The 22,108-nt window shown below is 44.9% G+C and overlaps 2 protein-coding genes across 12 annotated transcripts in view; one reads left to right on the forward strand and one right to left on the reverse strand.

Annotated features, from left to right (window-relative positions):
- The first annotated feature begins 1,287 nt into the window (after positions 1-1,287).
- RPA2 (replication protein A2) overlaps positions 1,288-22,108 on the forward strand; it is a 56,395-nt gene continuing 35,574 nt past the window's right edge. For 2 of the 10 annotated variants that reach the window (XR_014785132.1, XR_014785133.1), the window contains exons 1-8: positions 1,288-1,432; positions 3,130-3,224; positions 4,303-4,404; positions 4,714-4,827; positions 6,644-6,718; positions 9,091-9,204; positions 9,491-9,601; positions 11,273-11,367. Coding sequence is in view for 6 of the 10 variants with exons in the window: in XM_084815548.1 (XP_084671674.1) it covers positions 3,063-3,224; positions 4,303-4,404; positions 4,714-4,827; positions 6,644-6,718; positions 9,091-9,204; positions 9,491-9,601; positions 11,273-11,367; positions 15,743-15,836 (867 nt within the window). In the remaining 4 variants the exon portion in view is untranslated. Of the gene's footprint in view, positions 1,433-2,995; positions 3,225-4,302; positions 4,405-4,713; positions 4,828-6,643; positions 6,719-9,090; positions 9,205-9,490; positions 9,602-11,272; positions 11,368-13,445; positions 13,879-15,742; positions 15,914-22,108 lie in introns of those variants that run through there. The other 8 variants (XR_014785130.1, XR_014785131.1, XM_084815551.1 and 5 more) reach the window with 7 other exon arrangements.
- THEMIS2 (thymocyte selection associated family member 2) overlaps positions 14,161-22,108 on the reverse strand; it is a 30,335-nt gene continuing 22,387 nt past the window's right edge. The window contains exons 4-6 of one of the 2 annotated variants that reach the window (XM_084815515.1): positions 20,345-21,375; positions 17,946-18,117; positions 14,161-15,156 (exon numbers count right to left, since the gene is read on the reverse strand). In XM_084815515.1, the coding sequence (XP_084671641.1) occupies positions 15,056-15,156; positions 17,946-18,117; positions 20,345-21,375 (1,304 nt within the window). In that variant the 3' untranslated portion in view covers positions 14,161-15,055. Of the gene's footprint in view, positions 15,157-17,658; positions 18,118-20,344; positions 21,376-22,108 lie in introns of those variants that run through there. The other variant, XM_084815514.1, reaches the window with a different exon arrangement.

Consider the following 22,108-nt stretch of genomic DNA (forward strand, 5'->3'; position numbering starts at 1 on the left):
GCTCCGCCCTTGGGCGGCCAACGCTCATGCTCTTTCCCTCAGCTGAAACCAGAAATGACAGTTTGAGACTAAGCCCCCCCCCCCCCGCGGAAAAGCCAATCGAAGCCGTGCGGCACCTGCAGGCGCTATTTCCAGTTCCTGTGAGTGGCTAGAGGTCAACGCAGAGATAAGAAAGGAAAGAGTAACCCACCCAATTCCTTACCCGGACTCAAAAGTTGCAGTTTCACTTTGGAAACGGTCCAGGGCGAAAGTGAGAGGTGCCCATAAAAAGGAATTTTATTTATTACATTTATATATATATATATATATATATATATATGCCATTCTTTCTCCAAGGATCGTACATGGTTCTTTTCACAACCCCAAGGTAACGTTAACCTCACAACAGCCTTTTGAGGTTGGTTATCCTGAGAATGAATGAGTAAAAGTCACCCAGCAAGCTTCCCATTGAACTCAGTGAGGCTTACTTCTGAGTAGTCTCGCATAGGAGCGCACTGTTAGGCTTTTACCGAGGAGGAAGCTGCATTGAACTCAATGGGCTTATGTCTGAGTCGCTATGCATAGGATTGCACTCGTTCCCAACTTCCGTGCCATAAACAGACCAGCCAAAAGCTCTTCGTCGGTCCTGGCCCCGCTGAGTTCAATGGGGCTTATTTCTGAGTAGGCACGCACAGGATGGCACTGTTAGCCCAGACGTGCCAATCCGCAAGAAGAGCTCCAGCCAGTTGTAGGACTTTTTTTTCCTGTCTAAACGGGCATAGGATGGCACTCTCACAGCGTAATCCTAGGCATGTTTACTCCGAAGTAGGGCCCATTCTGTTCAGCGGGGCTTAAAGGTAAAGGTGTCCCCAGCCAGTCGTGCCCGACTCTAGGGTGCGGTGCTCATCCCCGTTTCTAGGTAAAGGTGTCCCCAGCCAGTCGTGCCCGACTCTAGGGTGCGGTGCTCATCCCCGTTTCTAAGCCGAAGAGCCAGCGCTGTCCGGAGACGCTTCCGTGGTCATGCGGCCGGCGTGACTGAACACCCAGGCGCACGGAACGCTGTCACCTATCCCGCCGAGGCGGTGCCTGTTTATCTACTTGCAATTCCTTGCTTTCGAACTGCTAGGTTGCCTTACTCCCAGGTAAATGCGCATAGGCCCTGCACCCGTAGCGCTGCGCTCCGGAGGGAGGGAGGGAAGACAGGCAGGCCGGAGGGGGAGAGGAGGGGTGACGGCGATGGCGCGCGGCTGGCCTATCCGGAGCGAGGCCGTTCCTCGCGCGCGCGCGCGGGCGCGCCGACGACCCGGCAGAACTAGCGGGGCCGAAAAGAGAGGCGAGGTCGCGTGAGTGAATGAGCGCGCGCGCGCCTGCCTGTGGAGACGGGGCTCGAGTCGCTGCCGGACCCCTTCTCGCGGATCCCCGCTCCCGTTTCTGAACATGTGGGCCAGTCACGGTGAGAGCGAGCGAGCGAGCGTTTGCGTGGCAGCCCTCCGAGGAAGTGGAAGAAGCTGGCGACGAGCCACGAAGGCCTTGCTTGAGGGAGACGACGGAGGGGGGCTCCGTCCCCGTGAAAATCCCCACCTCCCCGCCCCGACCCCGAACCCTGGAGCTGGTTCCGACGAGCATATTTTGACTGGGCGCTTTGTTTGTGGCCGGTTACCAACTCTTGTGTCAGAAACGAACCGACAAGCCAAAATAGCTTCATTAGGACGAGCTCCAAAATTGGGGGTAGGAAGATGGGGGGAGGAAGATGGGGGGGGCTTGGGCAAGACGTTCTCAGGCCCCTCCCTGAATGGGCCCGTCTCCTCCTCCATGCTGTTGCCCATTTCCTTGCCCTCCCTCTCTCTCTCTGGGCCCAATCTGCTCAGCCACCCAGAGGGAGAGGACAAGGTCAAGGATGCTGCTGCGCCTTCTCTCTCCTGGGACCCCTTGCTCCCTCTCTCACAGAGAAGGCAGTTGAGGGGAACGTGGAGGACAGGGGGCAGTAGCAAGGGGGAGAGATGGACGGGGTCCGGGCGGAGGGAGAGTACCAGCGGCAGAGCTAGGGACAGGCCCAGCTGCAGCACTCGGCATCGGCACCCCAATAGGACCCACTGAAGCTGGCTCGTGTGTGCATTTAATTTTAGGGCCTGGAACTAAAAAGTGTCTGGTTAGGCATCTGCAGCTCCTCCCCCCATTTTAATTTCCCTACCATTCCTTTGGGACACAATGTTCTATTGCTACACTGGTGGTGGGGCCCCAGTTTTTTTCCAGTGCTGAACCCTAAAGGTTTTTTTATGCCACCCCCACTACTGCAGACCCCCCACCCACTACTGTTTGGTTGGCTTGCTTGGGTAGGGGAGGGGTAGCTGCAAGGTTGGTGCTGGAAGTGGGGCTATCAGGCCACCTTGCTCAGGACCATGGCAAATCTGGCACTACAACTGCCTAGGGGGCTCCAGGCAGTAGCCCCTCTGCTTGGGTGTGTGGATCTCAGCAGGTACCCAACTATGCAGAAATCGTACTTATTTCTGTCTTTATTTCTTATCCATGTCATCCATTCATAAAGGGGTATCAACAAAGAACTAAGAATCAAGCATTCTGACATCTTAAGCTGTGAGCTTCATTCCCCTCCCATTTTCCTATCCTTTTTTTCCTTGTTTCCTGGGATGTAAACCTATGCACATGGTATGGATTACTTTTGTAATTTGTTCATCTTATATAATACCGGTTAAAATCTTCACATATTCATGGAGTTGGAGCCGAAACCCATGCAGAAGAAAAAAGTATTGAGAGACCCAGGGTAACCCAAGGTTTGCAGATACCCAAAAAATATTTTTGGGGGAAAAATCCTAAAGGGGGAAAAAACATCCCAAATTTCCCATAATAATTGAAGCACTCTACGCTGCAACATTTTATTTCAGGATCCCAGTTATAATTTCTGTTTCTCACAAGGTGGAGGTTTTTTGGGTTTCCTGGCAGCTGTAACAGATGGCTTCTGCAATGCATGTGGCTTCCAACTCTCCCTAAAGGATTATATCATTTCTTATATAGCTCTGGCTTCATTCACCTTGAAGACTTTTGCTCCTCATCTAAAAAGTCCAAAGATGGAAAAGTGTGAAAATAGCTCTGCTGTTTGTTTGTCTGTCATTTTTATTTCAACTTTATTTCTAGGTGGCTATGAGTCTGGCTATGGGGGTGGTGGTGGATACTCACAGTCACCTGGAGGGTTTGCATCACCTTCTGCAACCCAAAGTGAAAAGAAACCGGTATGTAGCTTGCCTGAAACAAACTAGGACTTTCCTGCACTTTTTGGGGAGATCTTGGGGTGTGAGGAGCTTACTTTCTGAAAGAGTTTAGATACTGATCTATCTTCTAGAAAAAAAGATCAGGCATGCTTGACCCTTCCTTCTGTTTCACCTGCCATGACACCTTAGCATGTTTGTTCTCTCGGTAACTTGTATTAGTCTGCATAATGGTTGTAATAGCTAGGACCAGAAAAATCCAGGGCTTTAATACTTAGGAATTTGAATGTTTTATTTAGCCCAGGTAAGGGCAGCCTCATTTGCCTGGAAAGATGTGAGATGTTATTTTGAGTAGAGGTAGTCAAAGCTATGGTTTTCCCAGTAGTAATGTATGGCTGTGAGAGCTGGACTGTAAGGAAGGCTGCGTGTCAAAGAATCGATGCTTTCGAACTGTGGTGCTGGAGAAGACTCTTACGAATCCCCTGGACTGCAAGGAGGTCAAATCAGTCAATCCTAAAGGAAATCAACCCTGACTGCTCATTGGAAGGACAGTTACTGAAGCTGAAGCTCAAATATTTTGGCCTCCTAATGTGAAGAGAAACGTTACTGAAAAAGACCCTGATGCTGGGAAAGATTGAAGGCAAAAGGAGAAGGGGATGACAGAGGATGAGATGGCTAGATAGCATCACCGATGCAATGAATATGAACTTGAGCACACTCCGGGAGAGAGCGGAGGACAGGAAGGCCTGGCATGCTATGGTCCATGGGGTCACGAAGAGTCGGACACGACTTAATGACTGAACAACAACAAAGTCTGTGATTCATATTTCAGGAATTCTTTCCAGCCTCGGTTACATTTCTGTTGTATGGATAAGTTTAATTGTTTGCAGTAATTAATGTGTGCATAACAGTTCAACAATGAGAATGAATTAGAATATTTTTACTGCTGAGGGGAAACACGTTTTCCTTTAAGGCTTCATACTGTTCTGTTTATATTTTTCAAAGTGAAGCGAAGCGTTTTCCTTGAACTAGACAGTTACATTTTCGCCTTTGAAAGAGCAAGTTATTGAAGATTTAGAAGGTTAAAATTTCTTTTTTGCAGAGGTCAAGATCACAAAACATTGTTCCCTGTACGGTGTCCCAGTTACTTTCTGCAGAACAAATGGATGATGCCTTCAGAGTCCGAGAAGTTGAGCTTTCACAGGTAAATTGGCTAGCCATCCTGCTGTGTATTGATTTGGTTCAAGGACATCTCTGAATGGATTGGTAGAGCCATCTGGATTGCTTTACCAAAGTAGCACTTAAATTGGGTATTTCATTTCCAACTTGGAACACATTCTCCTCTGGTTGTGGCAAACTGTTATCCATTTGAGGTAGATTTGTGGGTGGTAATTAGTATGTACACAGATAGGATATTGAACTAGATGATCCTAGATTGTTTCTAGTTTTGTGATTTAGTGTGTAACTGGAGGTTGTATCAGTAAAAATGTGTTGTATTCCTTTCCCCGTGCAGGTCATTATTGTGGGTATAATCAGGCAAGCAGAAAAAGCACCAACAAATATTCTCTACAAAGTGGATGACATGACCGCAGCCCCGATGGATGTGAGGCAGTGGGTCGACACAGATGTAAATATTGCTTAGATTTGGATATAAATGAAGAGTCAGTGTGATGTAGTGGTTAGTGTGGGAGTAGGACTGGGGATTCCCAGGTTCAAATCCCCACTCAGTCATGAACCTCACTGGGTTACCTTAGGCCAGTCACTATCTCAGCCTAACCTACATTTTTGTGAGGACAAAATGGTGCAGTGGGGGACAGCCATATATGCTTCATTAAGCTCACTGACAGTAAGGTGAGATTTAAATATAAGTATAATATAAGGGGCTGTGGAAATTAATGGTATCTTCCAAACTGCTTTCTCTTAGCCTTGGTTTCCCATCTTTAAAGTAGGCCTAAAAGTGATCTACAGTGTTGGGTTGATGTGGAATAACTTATGAAGCCTTCGGTCACTACCATGTGGCCTGTGAAGCCAGTAGCATCCCACCTACTTCTTCCCAGAGCCCAGCTGATGTCCCATCAACTTCTTTCCTAGGCATTGCCTCCTCTCCTTGGCAGGGAAAAGCTCCCATCTCTGATTAGTAGCTGATCACCAGCTCCCTTTCTCGGTAGGGCAATGCTCTGATCAGCGACCAGCTCCTAATCAGAGATGAGAGCTTTTCCCCGCGGTGAGAGAGAGCAAGGCCTGGGGAACAAGCTGCTGAGTGATTCAGTCCTGCTTTCTTCTGAGGTGTGTCCTCTTGAGGCTGAATGCCTGGATTGCTTGCTTGCTTGTTTATTTATTTATTACATTTATATCCCACCATTTTTCCTCTTTGAGGAACCCAAGATGGCGTACAAAATCCTCCTCTCCATTTTAGCCTCACAACAACAACCCTGTGAGATAGGCTGGGCTGAGAGTCTGTGACTGGCCCAAAGTCACCCGGTGAGTTTCCATGGCCAAATGGGGACTAGAACCCAGATCTCCTGGCTCCCAGTCCAACACTAGCCACTACACCACACTGGCTCTCTCTTGGTATTTGGGATGATATTTGGGAGGCTTGGTATTTGGGATGATATTTGAAGGTGCTGCTGAGTGATTCAGTCCTGCTTACTTATGAGTAGGAAAAGGTTCCCCATTCCACTTGTGGCAATGGAGAAACTACACACCCCATCAGTTGCTGCGCGCGTGTGTGTGTGCGTGCGCACATGAGTGTGGCTCCCCAGCAGACATTGGATGCAGCCTTAGGGCCAAAAAGGTTGTGCACCGCTGTTCTACTGAGATCTCAGAACAGAACAGCATTTTCAGTTGTTGAAGGCGTTGCTGCCTTGCGTAGCATCTACCCCCCGCCCCCAGCTAATGGAATTAGAATGAATTAGAAATTTGCTTGATTTGAATTATTAACTTTTATTGGTGCATAGCTTTTATTTTGTTTTAGCCTAGAACAGAAGTGGGTAACCTGTGGCCCTCCAGATGTTGGACTCCACCAGTTGTTGGACATCAGTTCCCATCAGTATGGCCAGTGGTCAGGGATAATGGGAGTTGTAGTTCAACATCATATGGAGGGCCATAGGCTCCCCACTCCTAGCCTAGAATATATGCAAGCCCTGCCCATGACTATTCCGTAGGTTTGTGGTTATGCAGTAATCTCTTCCCACTTGTATTCATTACAGCAGAAAAACTGAAATGGGCAGCTGCCATGGGTAGAAGGATTGAGCTGTGGAGAGCAAACTAATGACACCTCTCCAATGACAGCATAATCGCACATGAGAAATCATTTAAGAGTTTTCACCTACATTGTCTTAAAGATTACATATAATGGTAGTTAAAACACTTCCATGCAGATTTGATTACCAGGTAGTTTAGCATTGCTGGTAAAGAACCCCCCACCCCCCTTTTTTTTAAAGGAGGACAGCAGTGAGAACGTTGTGGTGCCACCTGGGACGTATGTGAAAGTGGCTGGTCATCTGCGATCTTTCCAGGTAGGAGTAATGGAAATGAGGAGTTTGAAAGGAAGAGTTCTTTCATTTAGTTCCACACCTTTGCTGAAGGCAGGATCATCTATCACTAATTTTGCCCTACCCCATCTCCACCAAAAAGAGACTAAGGGCTCAGTCCTATCCGGATTGGTGGCTGCCTCCGAACTTGGAGGCGACTGCCTATCCAAAGCAGGGCAGGAGCAGCACAGAGGGAATCGTGCCCTCCGCATTTCTCCTGCCCTTCATTTTTGGTAGACAGCCGATTGCAGCTGTCTAGCTATGGGAGGACGGAGCAGGGAAGGAGGCTGCTGTACGTCGTATATGCATTTCCTCCTGCTCCGGAACGCCCCCAGTCCTGCCCTTTTTCGGCCTCTCCACTCTCCTCTTGCGAGCACGGAGGATGGGGTTGTTTTGCGCTGCCTCTGAGGCAGCGTGGAAGTTGGGGGAGGTCAGTTCCCAGATAACACGATATCCTACGGCTGTCTAGCCGCTGTCTAGCGGCCATAGGATTGCTCCCTAACTTCTGCGATTTAGAATCCTGTTCATTTTCTGCATGGCTGTATCAAATGTGAAAGTGGGAAGGATAGCATGTGGGTTTGTACTCTGGTGAAATAAGTTCTTGTTTCGTAATTTGAAAGTGTGTTCCTTCTCTATTGAGAATCTGATTGTATTCAGTTTATTAGTAAATGTTCTCTGGCTTGAGTGAGGTGGAAAACCTGCTTCCAAGGCTTAATCTTTTCTGTTTTATTCTCCACTCTGATAAATACTTCAGGAAGTGAACTCCATGCTGTTCAGTGGAGATATGGGATGGAATCCAACAGGGCCGTACTGCTGGCAGCAAGCACTGCAGGTTCCTGGTGCAATGCACCCCCACCACTGGAGCGCTTGCAGGAGTAAGTTCCCAAACAAGCGGAAATGCACATTTCTGGAAGGCGCAACTTGCCCCTTCCAGAAACTCGCATTTCTAGTCATTTGGGGGCTTGGCCCCAGAAGTGCTACATTGCTGCTGCTGGCGGTAGGGGCTGTCTGCGAGCTGGGAACCCATGGTGCTTGCCACCAGCGGTAGGGCCCCATTGGATCCTACTCATGAACATTACACCAAAAGTATGTTTTTGTTCTAGGCATTTTGATCATTGTTAAATATTGCCTTCCAGGGAATTGTTGGGTGCTCTTTACCCCCAGAAGTATAAAAGGAGTGCTTCAAACATAAAATGTAGAAAAGTTAAATGTACTTCTTATTAAAAACAATTATGAGCAGATAGTCCTTCCAGAACATGTTAAGATGGTAATTCTGGAGGTAGAAAAGGTTCAAATAGATATCAGTAGAAGCAACTTAAGGGCGTTTTGAGTAATATCTTAAGGACAAGATAATAATTCACCCCAAACTCCTAAAAAAAAAACCCCAGATGTGATCCTAAAGTATAACATTACCTTTCTTAAATTGCAGGAAATGATTTTAGTAATTCGATGGCACAATCCTATGCATGTCTAGACAGAAAAAGTCCTACAACTCCCAGCATTCTGGCTGGGGAATGCTGGGAGTTGTAGGACTTTTTTCTGTCTAAACATGCATGGGATCGTGCCCTGAAACTGCAAATTACTATGTTTAGTAATAGTGACGAGTAAATTTAGTAATCAGATTCTGAATCCTGAGAACTGAGAAATAGCTAATGTAATAGTGATAATAGCAAATTCCCATGACGTGTTCCTGGAGGTTACTGGTCAAAAAGCCAAACATTAGCACTAGGCAAATTAGTAGAAATGATCAAAATTAGTGGAATTGACAGATGGAAAAACTATACTGCCTCTGTTTGATAAGATGGAACACTGCTTTTTGTAAAGGGCAGGCGTGTCAAATGTGTTATAATTCTTTTAGAATGTGACATTGGGGCAGTTCACACGACACAGCCGGCTCATGTCAGGCATGAGCAGCCGCCATTTCGAATACAAAACCCCTGATTAGGGCAATAGGGAGTTGTGCTGTGTTTTCAGAACCCACACATGCCACAGCTCACTATGGGTTAAATAAACCACAATGACCCCAGCCATGTCATGAAAAACAGGTCTAGGAGTGGTTCATATAACAAAGTATTCTGGGATACAGAAGGATCTTGGCAGTTCCTTAGAGTGTGGGACTACAGTGCATCTGAGCAAAAGTTAAAAAGTTGAGCTCTTCAGTTTTAAAAAGGAGGTTGTAAGAGGAGTGAAAAGGGTTCTTACCCATTGTTTTTAAAAAGTCAGTGAAATTAGCAGGGAGCATGTTTACATTAGAGCATGTTTTCGCCATATAATTAGTAGCAATGTTTGGAACTCATTTTGAAAAGTATGCCTCTGGGCAATAATTCCTCAAGACTATTCTGTTTCCTTTCTGACAGAACAAAAAGAGCCTAGTTGCTTTCAAAATCATGCCACTGGAGGATATGAATGAATTCACCACACATCTGCTTGAAGTCATCAATGCGCACATGATCCTGAGAAAGGGCAACATGGTACGTGTAGAAATACGGTGCACACTAACCTTTACTGTAGGGCAATTAAAACACTTTTGATTAGTGCAGAAAATGAACAGTGTAGAAAGCTATAGCAAGTAGGAGGCTTGCACTAGTACAGCTAGCTTGGATCTAATTCAGCGGCACAACCAACTTCCAATGATTTATTCTAGAACCTTGTAATTGCTTGTCATCTGTCCTCCTCCAGTCCTCTATTTTAAAATTTCACATGTGCTGGATTATACAATTGTAATCGGTGGTGGTTGTTTCTCTTCCTGTATTTTAGGCATCTATGAAGACGCCTCAGTCACTTGGTTTGTTGGGGATGAGCAGCATGCCAGGTGGTGGCGGAAGTGGTGCCTTGCCAGTGAGCGGGCTTACATCACTCCAGACTCAGGTACGTGTGCAGATGACAGCACAGTTCTATGCAAGGTGTCAGATTTCTTGTGCTATGCTGCTGCTCTGGCTACTCTGTCTGAGGGCTTGGGAGATGGGTCACTTGTAATGCCTTTTATACTGAGAATGTAAGATTCTGGCTTTGAACCTATTGCTCTCCTCACCTGTATCTAGGCACCTGTGTTCTGCCTGCCTCTTACCACTCTCTTATGTGCAATATCTTGTAATCAAGGGATTTGTCACACAACCCAGTCCTAATTGCACAGGCAAAAATTCTGAAGCGACATCCTAGGTGTAGCAACTTGCTATTTAGAAAGCTGGAAACTTCCCTAATGGGCAAAAACAATGCAGGCGTATTGAACTTCTTTCAGTCCGAGAATCAAATTCCATTTCAGAGAAGCTCTCAGGGGCCACATTCCAGTGGTGGCTGAGACTGAAGGCAAATGGGGTTAGGGCAAAAAAACCTTCCACAAAAGCCAGGAAACCACCAAACAGTTGGAGGAAAGGGGGTGGGGCATAGGAACCCCACAGGGCCAGATTTGGCCCCTGAGCCTGAGGTTCTGCACCCCTGCCCGAAGGCATGTGGTTGAACCAATAAATGCCATACAGGTAGCTCTTGACTGACCTCAGCATCCAGTTCAAAGAGGTAGAGCTGGCTCTTTGTGAGACCTTAGATGACACAGCTGTGCTACACAAGGGAAAGGCGAAATCATGGAAACAACATTAATGGCTTCTATTGAGCAGCGCAGAGGGATAAGCTGTGACATCCCTGTCTGATCCTTTGTCAGTGAAACAGTTCATACAACTGGGTCAGTGGTCATCATTCTTTTGCAGGGAAGGAAGTTAGCATAAAATGCACCGAACTGTTACAGTGGAGAGTTGTATAAGCTAAAGGCTTTGCTCCACCTTTGTTTTGTGTAAACTGTTGCTTAGGGTAAACTCACTTCTTGCCATGTTTGTCCCTGAGATTAAATACAAAATAAACTGCATTTGATTTATTGATTCATAGTTCAGCTTTAACAAAATCCCAAAGAGTTTGGCAAAATCATTTTTTAAAATACATGGCTGTTTATTTTGGATGCTTACACCTTGCCTTTCTGTTAAAAATAATCATAGCAGCTAACATAAATAAAAAAAAACTAATACAACAGTATACAAGTTTATGAAAAGACATGGCAGTGACAAAAGCACAGTAATAATATAAAATACCAAACCATCTATCTCAGTAAAAAGAAATAACATTGGAATAAAATCCTTTTTGGATCATGGTCCACAAAAGGTGCCTGAACAGGAAGGCCTTTCAAGGCTTCTAGTAATATGCAGACTAGGCCTGCATGTGGTTTCTCTCTTAGCAATCCATGAAACTCTTTACAGTGGAAGCTGATGATTAAAAAATATTGCCACATCTGTTTGTGTTAATTTTTTAATCATAGTGCAAACGTCCACTGCTGAAAGTTGAAAGTAGTTTTTGCCACACGTGTTTAGAATTTCAGTAGTTATGTTCATCCTGACAACAGGAGGAGTAACATTGTATCCCATAATTGCAATATTAATTGAATAAAGAGGATTATGTTAGGCTTGTTTCTCAAAGCAGTTGGAATATTAGTGTGAAGAACTGATCCTCTTTGCTCTCTGTGTTTGAATAACCCTGTCTGAATTTTTGTTTTTCAAGATTCTGAATCTGATTAAAAGCTGCATGACAACTGAGGGAATATGTCTTCAAGATCTGAAGTCCCAGTTGCATAATATTAATCTACCGACACTCAAGTACGTACCTATAGCTAGCTTGGGCTTTCAAAAGAACTGCCCCAGTGCTTAGTTTGGTTAAAGAAGTACAAGAGAAGAAATAGCTTGTCTTTATATCATGCTATATTGGTACCCCTATGTTGAAAGGAAGTGATATTGATTGCTTTTAAATCTGAAACCAAGATGTGATGCACAATGCTAAAGTCAGGTTTACTTTTCCAGCTGAAGACTTTGTCTTTCAGAATTGCACTTGTCTACAGTAGCAGTGAGTAGAAGGGAAATTGTAGTATCCCAGCATACACACAGCAATTTCCAGTGGACTACCTAATGCCTTCTGGCTGCTGCAATTCTTGCAAAAGATTGCTGGACTAAGTGGAGCTTCGTCCGATGCAGCAAGGCACTATTTTATGTTCTTAACTAAGACTGCATTATCAAGGTCATTTACCACGGATAAATTCTGACTTAACTGCTAAAGAGATCCTGAGTATGCAGCCTTACTTTATGAAGTTAAAACATATTGGTGGACCACAGGGATTCTAGGGGAAAACGACAGCACTTGACCATGTAAGACAGGTTGACAGTAATGCACAAGGGATTCCATCTTGGACTCTATTGGGTTAGTTGTGCATTAGTGTTGGCAATCGCCAGTATCAAATGACTGCAATAATCAGGGGTTAGAAATCAACAACTCATGGAAACTGGTCAGAATCCTAGAACTCACCCCACCCCTTGTTCCAAGATTCTTACAGAGACAGGCATCTTTCAACATCTGCCAGCATTCCAGTTGGCAGCTTTTATTTACTTCACTACTTACTGTAGAATTCAGCAGGGGGCAATTTACTGTGGGGGGGGGCAGCTTCATTTTTCTTCTTGAGTCTCTTAGAAAACTTTGAAGCATATTATGTGCCATTCTTTTCTATGGACATGTCTGTTCCCAGGCCTCAGATCTCTGAGCTGCTAGACAAGTGCGGTTTGTTTTTCCTCTTAGTTTGGGGAAGATCACCTTATTTATTTCTTGATTCTGAGCCTTTTGAATTCCTACTTGAGGTAATCCTTTACTGAACTCTTTTTTGCTCATTTTTTCTTGTGGGTGCAACAATGACATAGTCTGTACATCTGACTCAGCTTCCTCCATTGTTGTTGCACTTACCCAGCGGGGACTTTCTAATCTCTGGTTCTCCTTCATGGTCTCTGTGCATCACACATATGGGCTCTGCGCCTGCGCGGAGTCTCAATTTGAAAAACTTCCATAGCTGAGAATTTTTTGGCGGGAACCTTCCCCTATCGTCCTGCTGCACATGTCTGGGTGGATTCCCACCTATTCCCTCAGTTCTTCTTCGACTGCCATTGTGGCTGCCTCGTTGGGAACTTTCTGGTCTTTGGATTGCATAGTTGTACAAAATAGCTGAGCTTTATTTATCTTTCTCTTTCTGTCATCGGCTCTATCTTTTTCTAATGTTTTTTCTTCATTTTATTTTGTATGATCTTCGTGATCGTATCCCTCGCCTAAGGGCATATGGCCTTGAAAGCACTGTTCAGAAAATGTACCCACTGTGGTAACAAGCTGCCACCCTCAGACGGACATTCCCTGTGTTTGTTCTCTTTGAGGGGAGGGCACTGCCAGGCTTTTTCCAAGCAGGTGCGTCAAAATCACTCGGATCATCTCTGGGCAGTCCTGTGGAAGCAAGTGCCTGGCCTTTCTCATGCAAGAACGATTTGTTAATTCTTCATCCTTACTCATTGGGCATGCGTGGAGGCATCTCTAGAGTGAGGCTGTGTATCTTATGTCATTTTCTTTGCCTATGTAAGGAATACAGTAGGTGGCTATTCTGTTTTTTACTCTTAATACTGATGAACAAAACTGCTTCCAAGGGGAATGGACAGAATTTAGCAAAATTGAAATGGGATTCAGAGCCACTGCATTTACAACCGTCTTTTTGCCCTTGAGCAGCAGTTTATCTCTCTCCCTGCCAACCCCCCCCCCCCCATACTTTTCACTCCCACTGAAGATGAGAATGTCTTGGTTTTGGGGAGGGGAATAAAGTACTGAAGAAATATATTATATGACAATCAGGTTTTTTTCTTCTTCTTCCATCCAGGAAAGCTGTTGAGTTTCTTAGCAGCGAGGGACATATCTATTCCACTATTGATGATGAACACTTTAAATCTACAGATGCCGATTAAAGCTTGTTTCAACTGTAATTATCTCAGTTCTAATGTTTTATTAGACTAAGATCATTATGTCTGAACCAAGCCTAACAGTATTTCAGAAGATGACTCTTATGGACTAAGTGGCTTCTACCCAGAACAGAAGGGGTTCATCTGCTCTACTACCCTTGTTAGTTGCCATGACTTGGAAATGGCATCTCAACTTTGCCTTTCTTCCTATATAGTTGAAATCATCATAGAAAAATGCTTAGGATTATTTTTTTATTAATACTGAAAATGTTCACCACTGCGCTGTGAGTGCAGGATCGCCTTATTTCAAGAAACGTCTAATACCTCAATAAAGCTATTTTGATTTTTGCATCAATTTTCTTTTCCTTCGGCTGAGAATATTGTATCATCCCATTGTTTTATACAGTTTAGCTAGGGCATCTAGGATACTGCATGACTACTACTGTGCGATGACCTTTAAGTTACAGTGTCTAATCTAGAATCTTAACTGTTGAATAACTCAGGTAATCCTGCTTTTTTCTAAAGAACAAGTTACTCCTAATTTTTTATTGATTCCTTTAGAGATTACATTTTGAGTAGTAGGTTAGACTTTACTCTTACTTGAGCAGCATTAAAAAAAACCCAAACAGACAGATACGGAGGCAACAAAGACTCTGTATTTGTACTGCTGTACAGTTAAGACTTACAAGGTAGTCTTTGCTGGTGTGGTATAAAATGTAGTTTATGTACTCCACTCAGTCCAGGCTGAAAAATTAATCACCAGGAAAGATGTGTGCTAATTATGCCAAAAATAAGCCCTAGTCAAGATAAACTACAAACGCAGTGCAACCCTGCAGTTTTGAAATAAGGCTTGTGTTGAAACTCTTAACATCTTTGTATAACTGGTCCCAGCATAGCTTCTTAAAAGAAAGGGCTAACAGCTTGATTAAGACTGCGGAGTCTTACTGGCCTATGCTCTTATTTTTATTAAATGTAGCTCTTGGGCTAGGAATATATCTCCAGGGATTTCTGGCAGCTGACTAATGAAGGATCCCTCACTCTCTTGCCTGTTGAGGCCGATGTACTATGTTCTGAATAGCTGCCTCTAGCTCAACTTCAGGCCCTCATTTTTACTGGATGTTACGGGCAGTGGTACTTCTAAAAAAATTCTCCTTGCTGCCTACATTAAGCCTACAGAAGCAAAGAAGATGGCATTTTCCTCATCCTTTGGGTCTTTGGCGGTGTTGTTTCCTTGCACTGCTAGGCATCATACAGGAACCCAACTTCCTTTAGATGATCAAACATGACAACTGAAGCTGACCTGTGAGACTCCAAAGAGAGCATTTACACTTCATATGTTTTACTCTGGAGAAAGGAGATAGTGGTCTGAATATGTTAGTTTTGGCAAACTGCTGTCTCTCCCAGCCTTTATCTTTAAAGCAAGGCCACTGTTGCCCACCAAAAATAATGGGGGAAAAGATGAGAACTAGCAGCACTTTTATGACAGTGGGGAGAGGAGGGGAAAACAGCTGTAGCTTTGTAGGCAAGAGTCTCAGTGTTTAATAGCGGCTCTTTGTATTTTGTGAACAACTTCAGTCACCCCTTCGTTAACTTCTTCATATTCGTGGTCAGAATCATCACAGAAAGTTGTGCCTGAAAAAAAAAATTATTTAAAAGTATTTACAGCCCACCTTTCTGCATCCACAAGGTGGTGGTGTACAGCAATAAAAGCAATGTCATTCAAAACATGATTAAGCAACAACCTCTAGAATGCCAGCAGTGAAAGAAAAGCTACAGTACGGGAATAAATTCTTAGCAGTCCAAAATGCCTTCTGGATTAGCTATGGCTTAAACCTGCTGTATAAACCCTGCTAGTGACAGAGCCAGGCAGGTCTCCTGTAAGAGAGAGTCCTCCAAAGCAGGCACCACCATAGAAAAGCACCTGTCTTGCAAAGTCAAATAACAATGTAGATGTGAGAGATAAAGAGCAGGACTTCAAAAAATTATTTATGGAGGTAGCATAAACTCATCTGGGAGGAGGTAGTCCTTAAGAATGAATGAACGAATGCTGATGATTCACACCTAGTAAAGACACAAGATGGATTTTTAGGCTTTTGGAAGCCTAAGAATGAATGAATGAATGCTGATGATTCACACCTAGTAAAGACACAAGATGGATTTTTAGGCTTTTGGAAGCCTGCTGTAGGAACTAGTTCACTCACTATCCCCTTTCTTCAAGGAGCGCACCCAGGGCAGCATACATACAGCTATCCTGTTTTACAAAACAGGTTAGTCGAAGGGATAACGATTTGCCCAAGGCAACAAATTGCTGAGCAGGGATTTGAACTCTGGTCTTCCCAGGCTGTGTCAAATACTGTACCAAAGACAATAATTCACAGCAGCTTTGAAAAAGCACTCAAAATTTGAAGAATCAAGGTAAGGATGTACTTGTGGAATTTCTAGCTAGGATATTCTTTCTGCTGCACTGTATGTAACTGTAGCAAGCATAATCTAAAGTGATCCATTGTGTTCAGTTGTATTTTACTTCTTTTACTTAGTATATGTAGCTTTATTCAGCATTAATGCTCAATATGACACTTCTATGATTTCAATGAAAAGGGTCTATTAATATAAATTATATTAATTTATATAATTATATTAATAGACTTTTCATTGAAATCATATGACAGGTAGTTGCTAAAATAAACCTACTAAAATTTGCTGTGTTACAACATAGAATAGATCCATGTAATTAGTATTAATCATTCCTATCATCTTACCCTTATCTTGGTGCAGTATCCCAGGAACTTCCCGTTCTCTAATCTGAGCACCACAGATGGGAATCTTTATTTCATTCATTCATATTTTTGAGCCACCCAATAACCAACGTTCCCTGGGCAGATTACAACAATTCAGGGCGCAATCCTATCCAGATGTCCATCAGCCTCCAAACTCTGCATCCTATGCAACGCGGAAGGAGCACAGAGGCAATCATCACCTCTGTGTTTCTTCTGCTCTGCATTTTTGCTAGACAGGTGTTTTTGCCCATCTAGCTAGGGCTCTGCGGAGTGGGAGGGAAGGAGGGCTGGGGATAGCTCGTAACTCTGCTTCCCCAGTCCCCTCCCCTCCCCGCTCATAGAACCTCCCCTTTCCGTCCTCTCTGAGGTTGCTCCCTGCCCCCTCCCCACTTGCTGTGAGGGGGTGGAGAGCTCAGATTCCTCAGTCGGAGGTTGGAGCACTGTCTCCAACCTTGGATCCAGGAATCTGAACTATCCAATGGCTCCCCAGATATTGTCTAGGGGTCATAGGATTGTTCTCTAAAAGTCTAAAATGCAAACAGTTAAAATATAATATTTAAAAGAATAAAATATAAATCTTTACTTGGATTCCCTTAATTTCTGGGATCTCTTGGGGTTAAACTGAATTGTAAACTCCATTCTACTCTTGCCCTTGTATAAGTTTCCCCACTGAACATCATTTCAGTCGAAGGAGTTTATTTCTTGAGGTGTATGCATAGAACTGCCTGCATTTCTATTATGTCTAATGTATACTTTTATTTCTCCTTCCCTCTCTGGTGTTTTGCAGCTTGCCTCAGTTGAATGTGATGCAACTGCCTTATACCAGGTTGAACTATTTATCCGTCTAGCCCATTATTGTCTATTCTGGCTGCATCTCTCCTGGGTCTCAGACAAAGGTCTTTCCCATCAGCTGCTACTTGATCATAAGAACATAAGAGCCATGCTAAATTAGACCAAGGGTCCATCCAGTCCAGCATTCTGTTCACACAATGGTGAACCAGCTGCCTCTGGGAAGTAGAACACTAGTGCAATAGCACCATGTCATTTGTATTCTCCAGCAACTGGTATACATACTGCTTCTGGTACTGGAGGTAGTATGTAGTCATCATGACTAGTAGCCATTAATAGCCTTATCCTCCATGAATTTGTCCAGTCCCCTTTTAAAACCATCCAAATTGGAGGCCATCATGACATCCTGTGATAGAGAATTCCAGAGTTTAACTATGCGCTGTGTGAAGAAGTACTTTCTTTTCTCTGTCCTGAATGGGATAACCTCTTGTTCTAGTATGAGAAAGGGAGAAAAATGTCGACTCCCTATCGACTTTCTCCACACCATGCATAATTTTGTACACTTCTATCATCTCCCCTTAGTCATCTTTTTTCTAAGATAACAGTCCTAGCCGTTGTAACCTTTCCTCATAGGGAAGTTACTCCAGCTCCTTGATCATTCTGGTTGTTGGGCAGGGATTGAATCTGGGACCTTCCATATGTAAAACGTGCACTCTGTCACGGAGTCCTCCCTCACTTGTATCGCGCTTTGCTGACATTCCTTCTTTTCCAGAGAATTCTGAGCCAAATGATTTGGTTGCTTTGATATGTTGGCGGCCTCTAATGTAATTCCTATAAGGGAAGAACTAATCATACCTGTGGCTTGTTTGCTGGGTTTGGTGGGCTTCTGGAATCCCTGAAGACCATATTCTATGGTGTACTGGTTTGGATTGCTCAAGGTATGATGGGCTGTGCTTTTTTTCTTGGGCCCAGGGAACAGTTGGTTTGCAGGCCCTTGAGACACACTGTTTGACTTGCTGGAAGGCAGCTGGTACAGGAAAACAGAACAGGGAAGTTTATTCTGAAGACAATTCAGATTTTGAGATGCTAATAGAAGCCCAAGTCCCCAGAGCCGTGATGAATGCCCATAGATGGTGGGGGGAAATCTGCTGTTTTGATTTGATCACATTTTTTGGAAGCCATAATCAGCAAGCTGCTGCTTGATCTTGGGCTGCCCACTTCCCCGCTGACTGCAGAGCAGGAGCTGGAAGACTTTGCCTTGCGGGATCTACTTTGTTTCTTACTAGAACCCAATTTCCGCCATCTGATGTCTGGTGCAAAAGACGTACACTTAGAATTAAAAAAATTTGAACCCAGGAATTTGTTCTGAGTAGAGTACCAAAACTGAGCAGAGCTCAGTCTTTCCTCACAAACACCCACTCCTGGTTACCCCAAGCTTTCGTCATTTCAGCAGTATAATATGGGTGGGGAGTCATGTTGTTGTTGCTGTTAAATAATTGAGAGCCTGAAATTCTTGGCTGTCTACTGCAGATCACCCTGTGCTGCATTCATTCACTCACTCACTCACTCACTCACACACCCTGTGCACAGCAATTGGCTCCAATGGAAGGTTTTTTTTCAGGCCTAATTGCTATGGAGGAGGGGCAGTTGTGGTGGAGGGGGGTTGCAATGCATGGAGAGGGATGGGTTAAACCTCCGCTCCCCAGCTGCTGCTGCTGCTGCAACACCCCCCCCCCTACATTTCTCTCTTGCTAGAATTAGGTTTGAAAAAAACTTCCCATTGGCTCCCAATTCCAGATGGTGAGTCATCCAGATCTTTCAGCAAGGATCAAGCTCAGTTGATCTTACTAAAAAGAGCTGGATTTAGGGACAGGTGACCCAGGTGATTGCCTGGGGAACACTGGGCTCAGGGGCTGCCTGCCAAAGGCTGTTTGCTTGTCTACCTACTCCGCAGCTGAAACAACTAGTGCAAACAATTCATGTTCACTTGTAAAGCTGGCGACACTGACCTGCTTGGCCAGAATTGTGGTAAAAAAAAAGTAATAATAATTCAAGGTAAAACTTACAACATCAGTGCTTGTTCAACAAATCATGTGTGTGAGAAACAGAGCAATTGTGAGCTGTTCCATGCATGCAACATTGATCATCTTATATGACAGGAATTAGTCACTGTGTTGAAATTGTCCATCAAAGTCACGACATGGGTATTAAATTCGTTTTGTAAAAGGTATTCAAAATGTGGAACACATGGAGTGGGGGGACGTCGAAGGTGTTCTTCATCTGGGATGCCCGTCGCTCTAGGGCTGGCCGGCCCGATCTTAAATTGGTATCATTTACTTTGCTCCTAGCAACAACATGGAATGCAGGTTTCTGACTGTAGGCTGTGTCACTCTGTTAAAGGAGTCTCTTTTTTTTTTATGAGGCCTGCATCTGTTGCAGCAAGCACCATTTTAGAAGAGGCATCCCCCCCTGAGAGAGAGATGGGGGCAGGGGAGGCGGCAGCGGCAGCAGGCCTGGCAGCACGGATTAGCACCTTTGGGCAGTTGCTGACAGCCAAAGCCCCCAGAGGACCCACCGCCTACCCTGCCACTGATCCAAAATGCAACTTACTGCCCCCTGGGGCTCTCAGTGCTGGAACTCAGGTGGCTGTGGATAGTGCCCACCATTTTAATCCCCCCACAATACTTCTGAAGCCCTAACTTAGTGTCACCTCAGAGCAAGACTACATTGTGGCCTCAGAGGCACTGTGAGGGAATTAAAATGGCAGGTGCCAATAGCAGTGCTTGCTGGCTAGACCAGCGTTGGTTTTTGCTGATGTTGCACCTGCCCGCCACTGCTGAAAGGCCCAGTAGGGAAGGGACGCTGAGAGCCCTGGAAGGAGAAATGCCTCTTTAAGATGTTGGCCATGCATCCATTTTGAAGTAAGTATAAAACATTTTTAGAATTAACGCTTTTGTTTAAAACTGCTGCTTGATCAATCGGGATCACCTTTTTAAAATGGGTCAAAAGATTTTAAATTCATTCAGTCAGTGGTTCCCAATCCAGGTTCCACAGATGATGTTGGACTCCCAACTCCCACCACCCCTGACTGCTGGCTGAGGCTGCTGGGTGTTGAAGTCCAACAATATCTAAGAACCTAAGGTTGGGAATCACTGGACCACTAGCCCATTACAACCCGAATATTTCTGCTTTGTATTAATATATCCTGTGGCTCTGTATTTCTCCACTTCTCCCCCATTTCTATTGCCTAGTACCTTAGAGACTTTTGCTGCATTCTTCTCCCCTCCTATGGCCTTCTGGCGACCCTTGTTGGGTTCAAAGTCCTTTCGTTTTGGGGGTCTTGGAGGTGCTGGCCCATTGCTGGGCAGCTGCTTTAGCAAACGATAATAAAAAGCCTCAGTCAGCTCTTCTACACTGGGAGTGCTGGTAGGAGGTCTGGGCTTCGTTGGGTCTCTGATGAAGAAGAGAGACATGTCTAGCCACAGAGGAGGGATCTCAAAGGCGAGGTGAGGCTCCTTAGCCAGGCTGACTGTGAGAAAAGGCTCTTTGATCTGGGCCTCCAAGGTCAGCACAGAGCAGCCGTGTAAAGCATCAGGGCCACAGTCACTGGCAATCACCTTGACCTCGCAAGGCAGCTTAAGGTGCTCTACTGCCTCGGCCAGGGTATATCTTCTGCTGTCACGGACATCCTCCACAAAGCTGGCATCCAAGAACAGGGGCACCTGTATCTGCTCCCTGTCTTCATCTCCGTTGTCCCTACTGCACACAAGCATGTCTGTGGCTGAAAGAGTGCCAGCCCTCACAAGGCTCAGCACCTCTAGCCGGTCCCCTTCACTGAACAAAGGAAACTCTCCGTCACTATTCTCATAGTCCTTGGTGACCACCACCTGCAGTTTCTTGCTTGTGGCTAAGCTCATGGCCAGCTCTGAAGTGGAGGAGAATTTGCGTGGGCTTCTGCGAAAGCGGCCCTCGTAGCCACTGGAGATGAAGAAGTGGCAGGTCCGGGCCTTTCCTTTGCGGGAGGAGGCCAGGATCTTCCACGATGATGTCTTGCTGTGGATGTGAATCCGCTGACCCTTGTGCAAGTGGGAGGTCCAGTCGTTTTGGAAGATGGACAGGCTCTCAGGGGCCTGAAGCAGCTCAGCCTCCACCGGCAGCAACATCTCCATTGTGAGGACCTCACTCAGCATCAGCGGCTTGATGAAGTGAATTTGCTGCGACTCTGCAGTGACGTCGACCACCTCAACATCCAGCGTCGACTTGATTTTCACAACATCGTTTCGAACTGGAGGGGAAAGCACCACTTTGTCAATAAGAGCCCTGGAGAATATATGGTTGGCCAGTTATGATCCCCCCAAAACAAAGGGAACACATCACCAAAAAGACCCGGTGACAATTTGCATAAAATTTGCATATACTAATTTATATGTATCAATGCACATTTAGAAATAATGAATTTAAACAGAAATACGGTCCATCCCACCATTGTGTGGAAAACTGTCACCAGGTGATTTGTGTACCTGGCTTTTCAGTCTGCTGTTCGGATCCTAACTGTGGATGGGAATAGTTCTCATGGTCCTTTATCTTTAAACTGAAATTGAACAGGACAGCCCTTCAAATAAACATCCTTTGGCAGTCTTTCAAATAGAGGACTGTCCTCTGAAAAAGAGGACACATGACCACCCTAAGATGTCTATAAACATAAACCTGCAGAAGCACTTTTCAAGGCCCCCTAGTAAAGTGGGAGGCTATGGGAGAGAGTTAAGAGGGTTTTTTTAAATGGTGGTGCCCAAATTATGGACCCTCCTTCCACCCTAGGTATGCTGGCTTGGTGCCTTAGGCTCCTGACATGGCTGGTCCTCTACCATTAGGCAGAGTGAGGCCTGGCTGCCTCAAGCAGCAGATTTTAGGTGTCATGCAAGGGCAGTTAATTGTTAGTTATTTAATTGAATTTATTATTACTGTATTTCTACAGCCAAGGAGAGGCATTCGTGAGATTTTCTGCCTCAAGTGCCAAA

This window comes from Heloderma suspectum, chromosome 10 (assembly GCF_057233095.1).
Source record: "Heloderma suspectum isolate Gila_16-S chromosome 10, 16-S_ref, whole genome shotgun sequence".
In the NCBI taxonomy this organism is placed as follows: Eukaryota; Metazoa; Chordata; class Lepidosauria; order Squamata; family Helodermatidae; genus Heloderma; species Heloderma suspectum.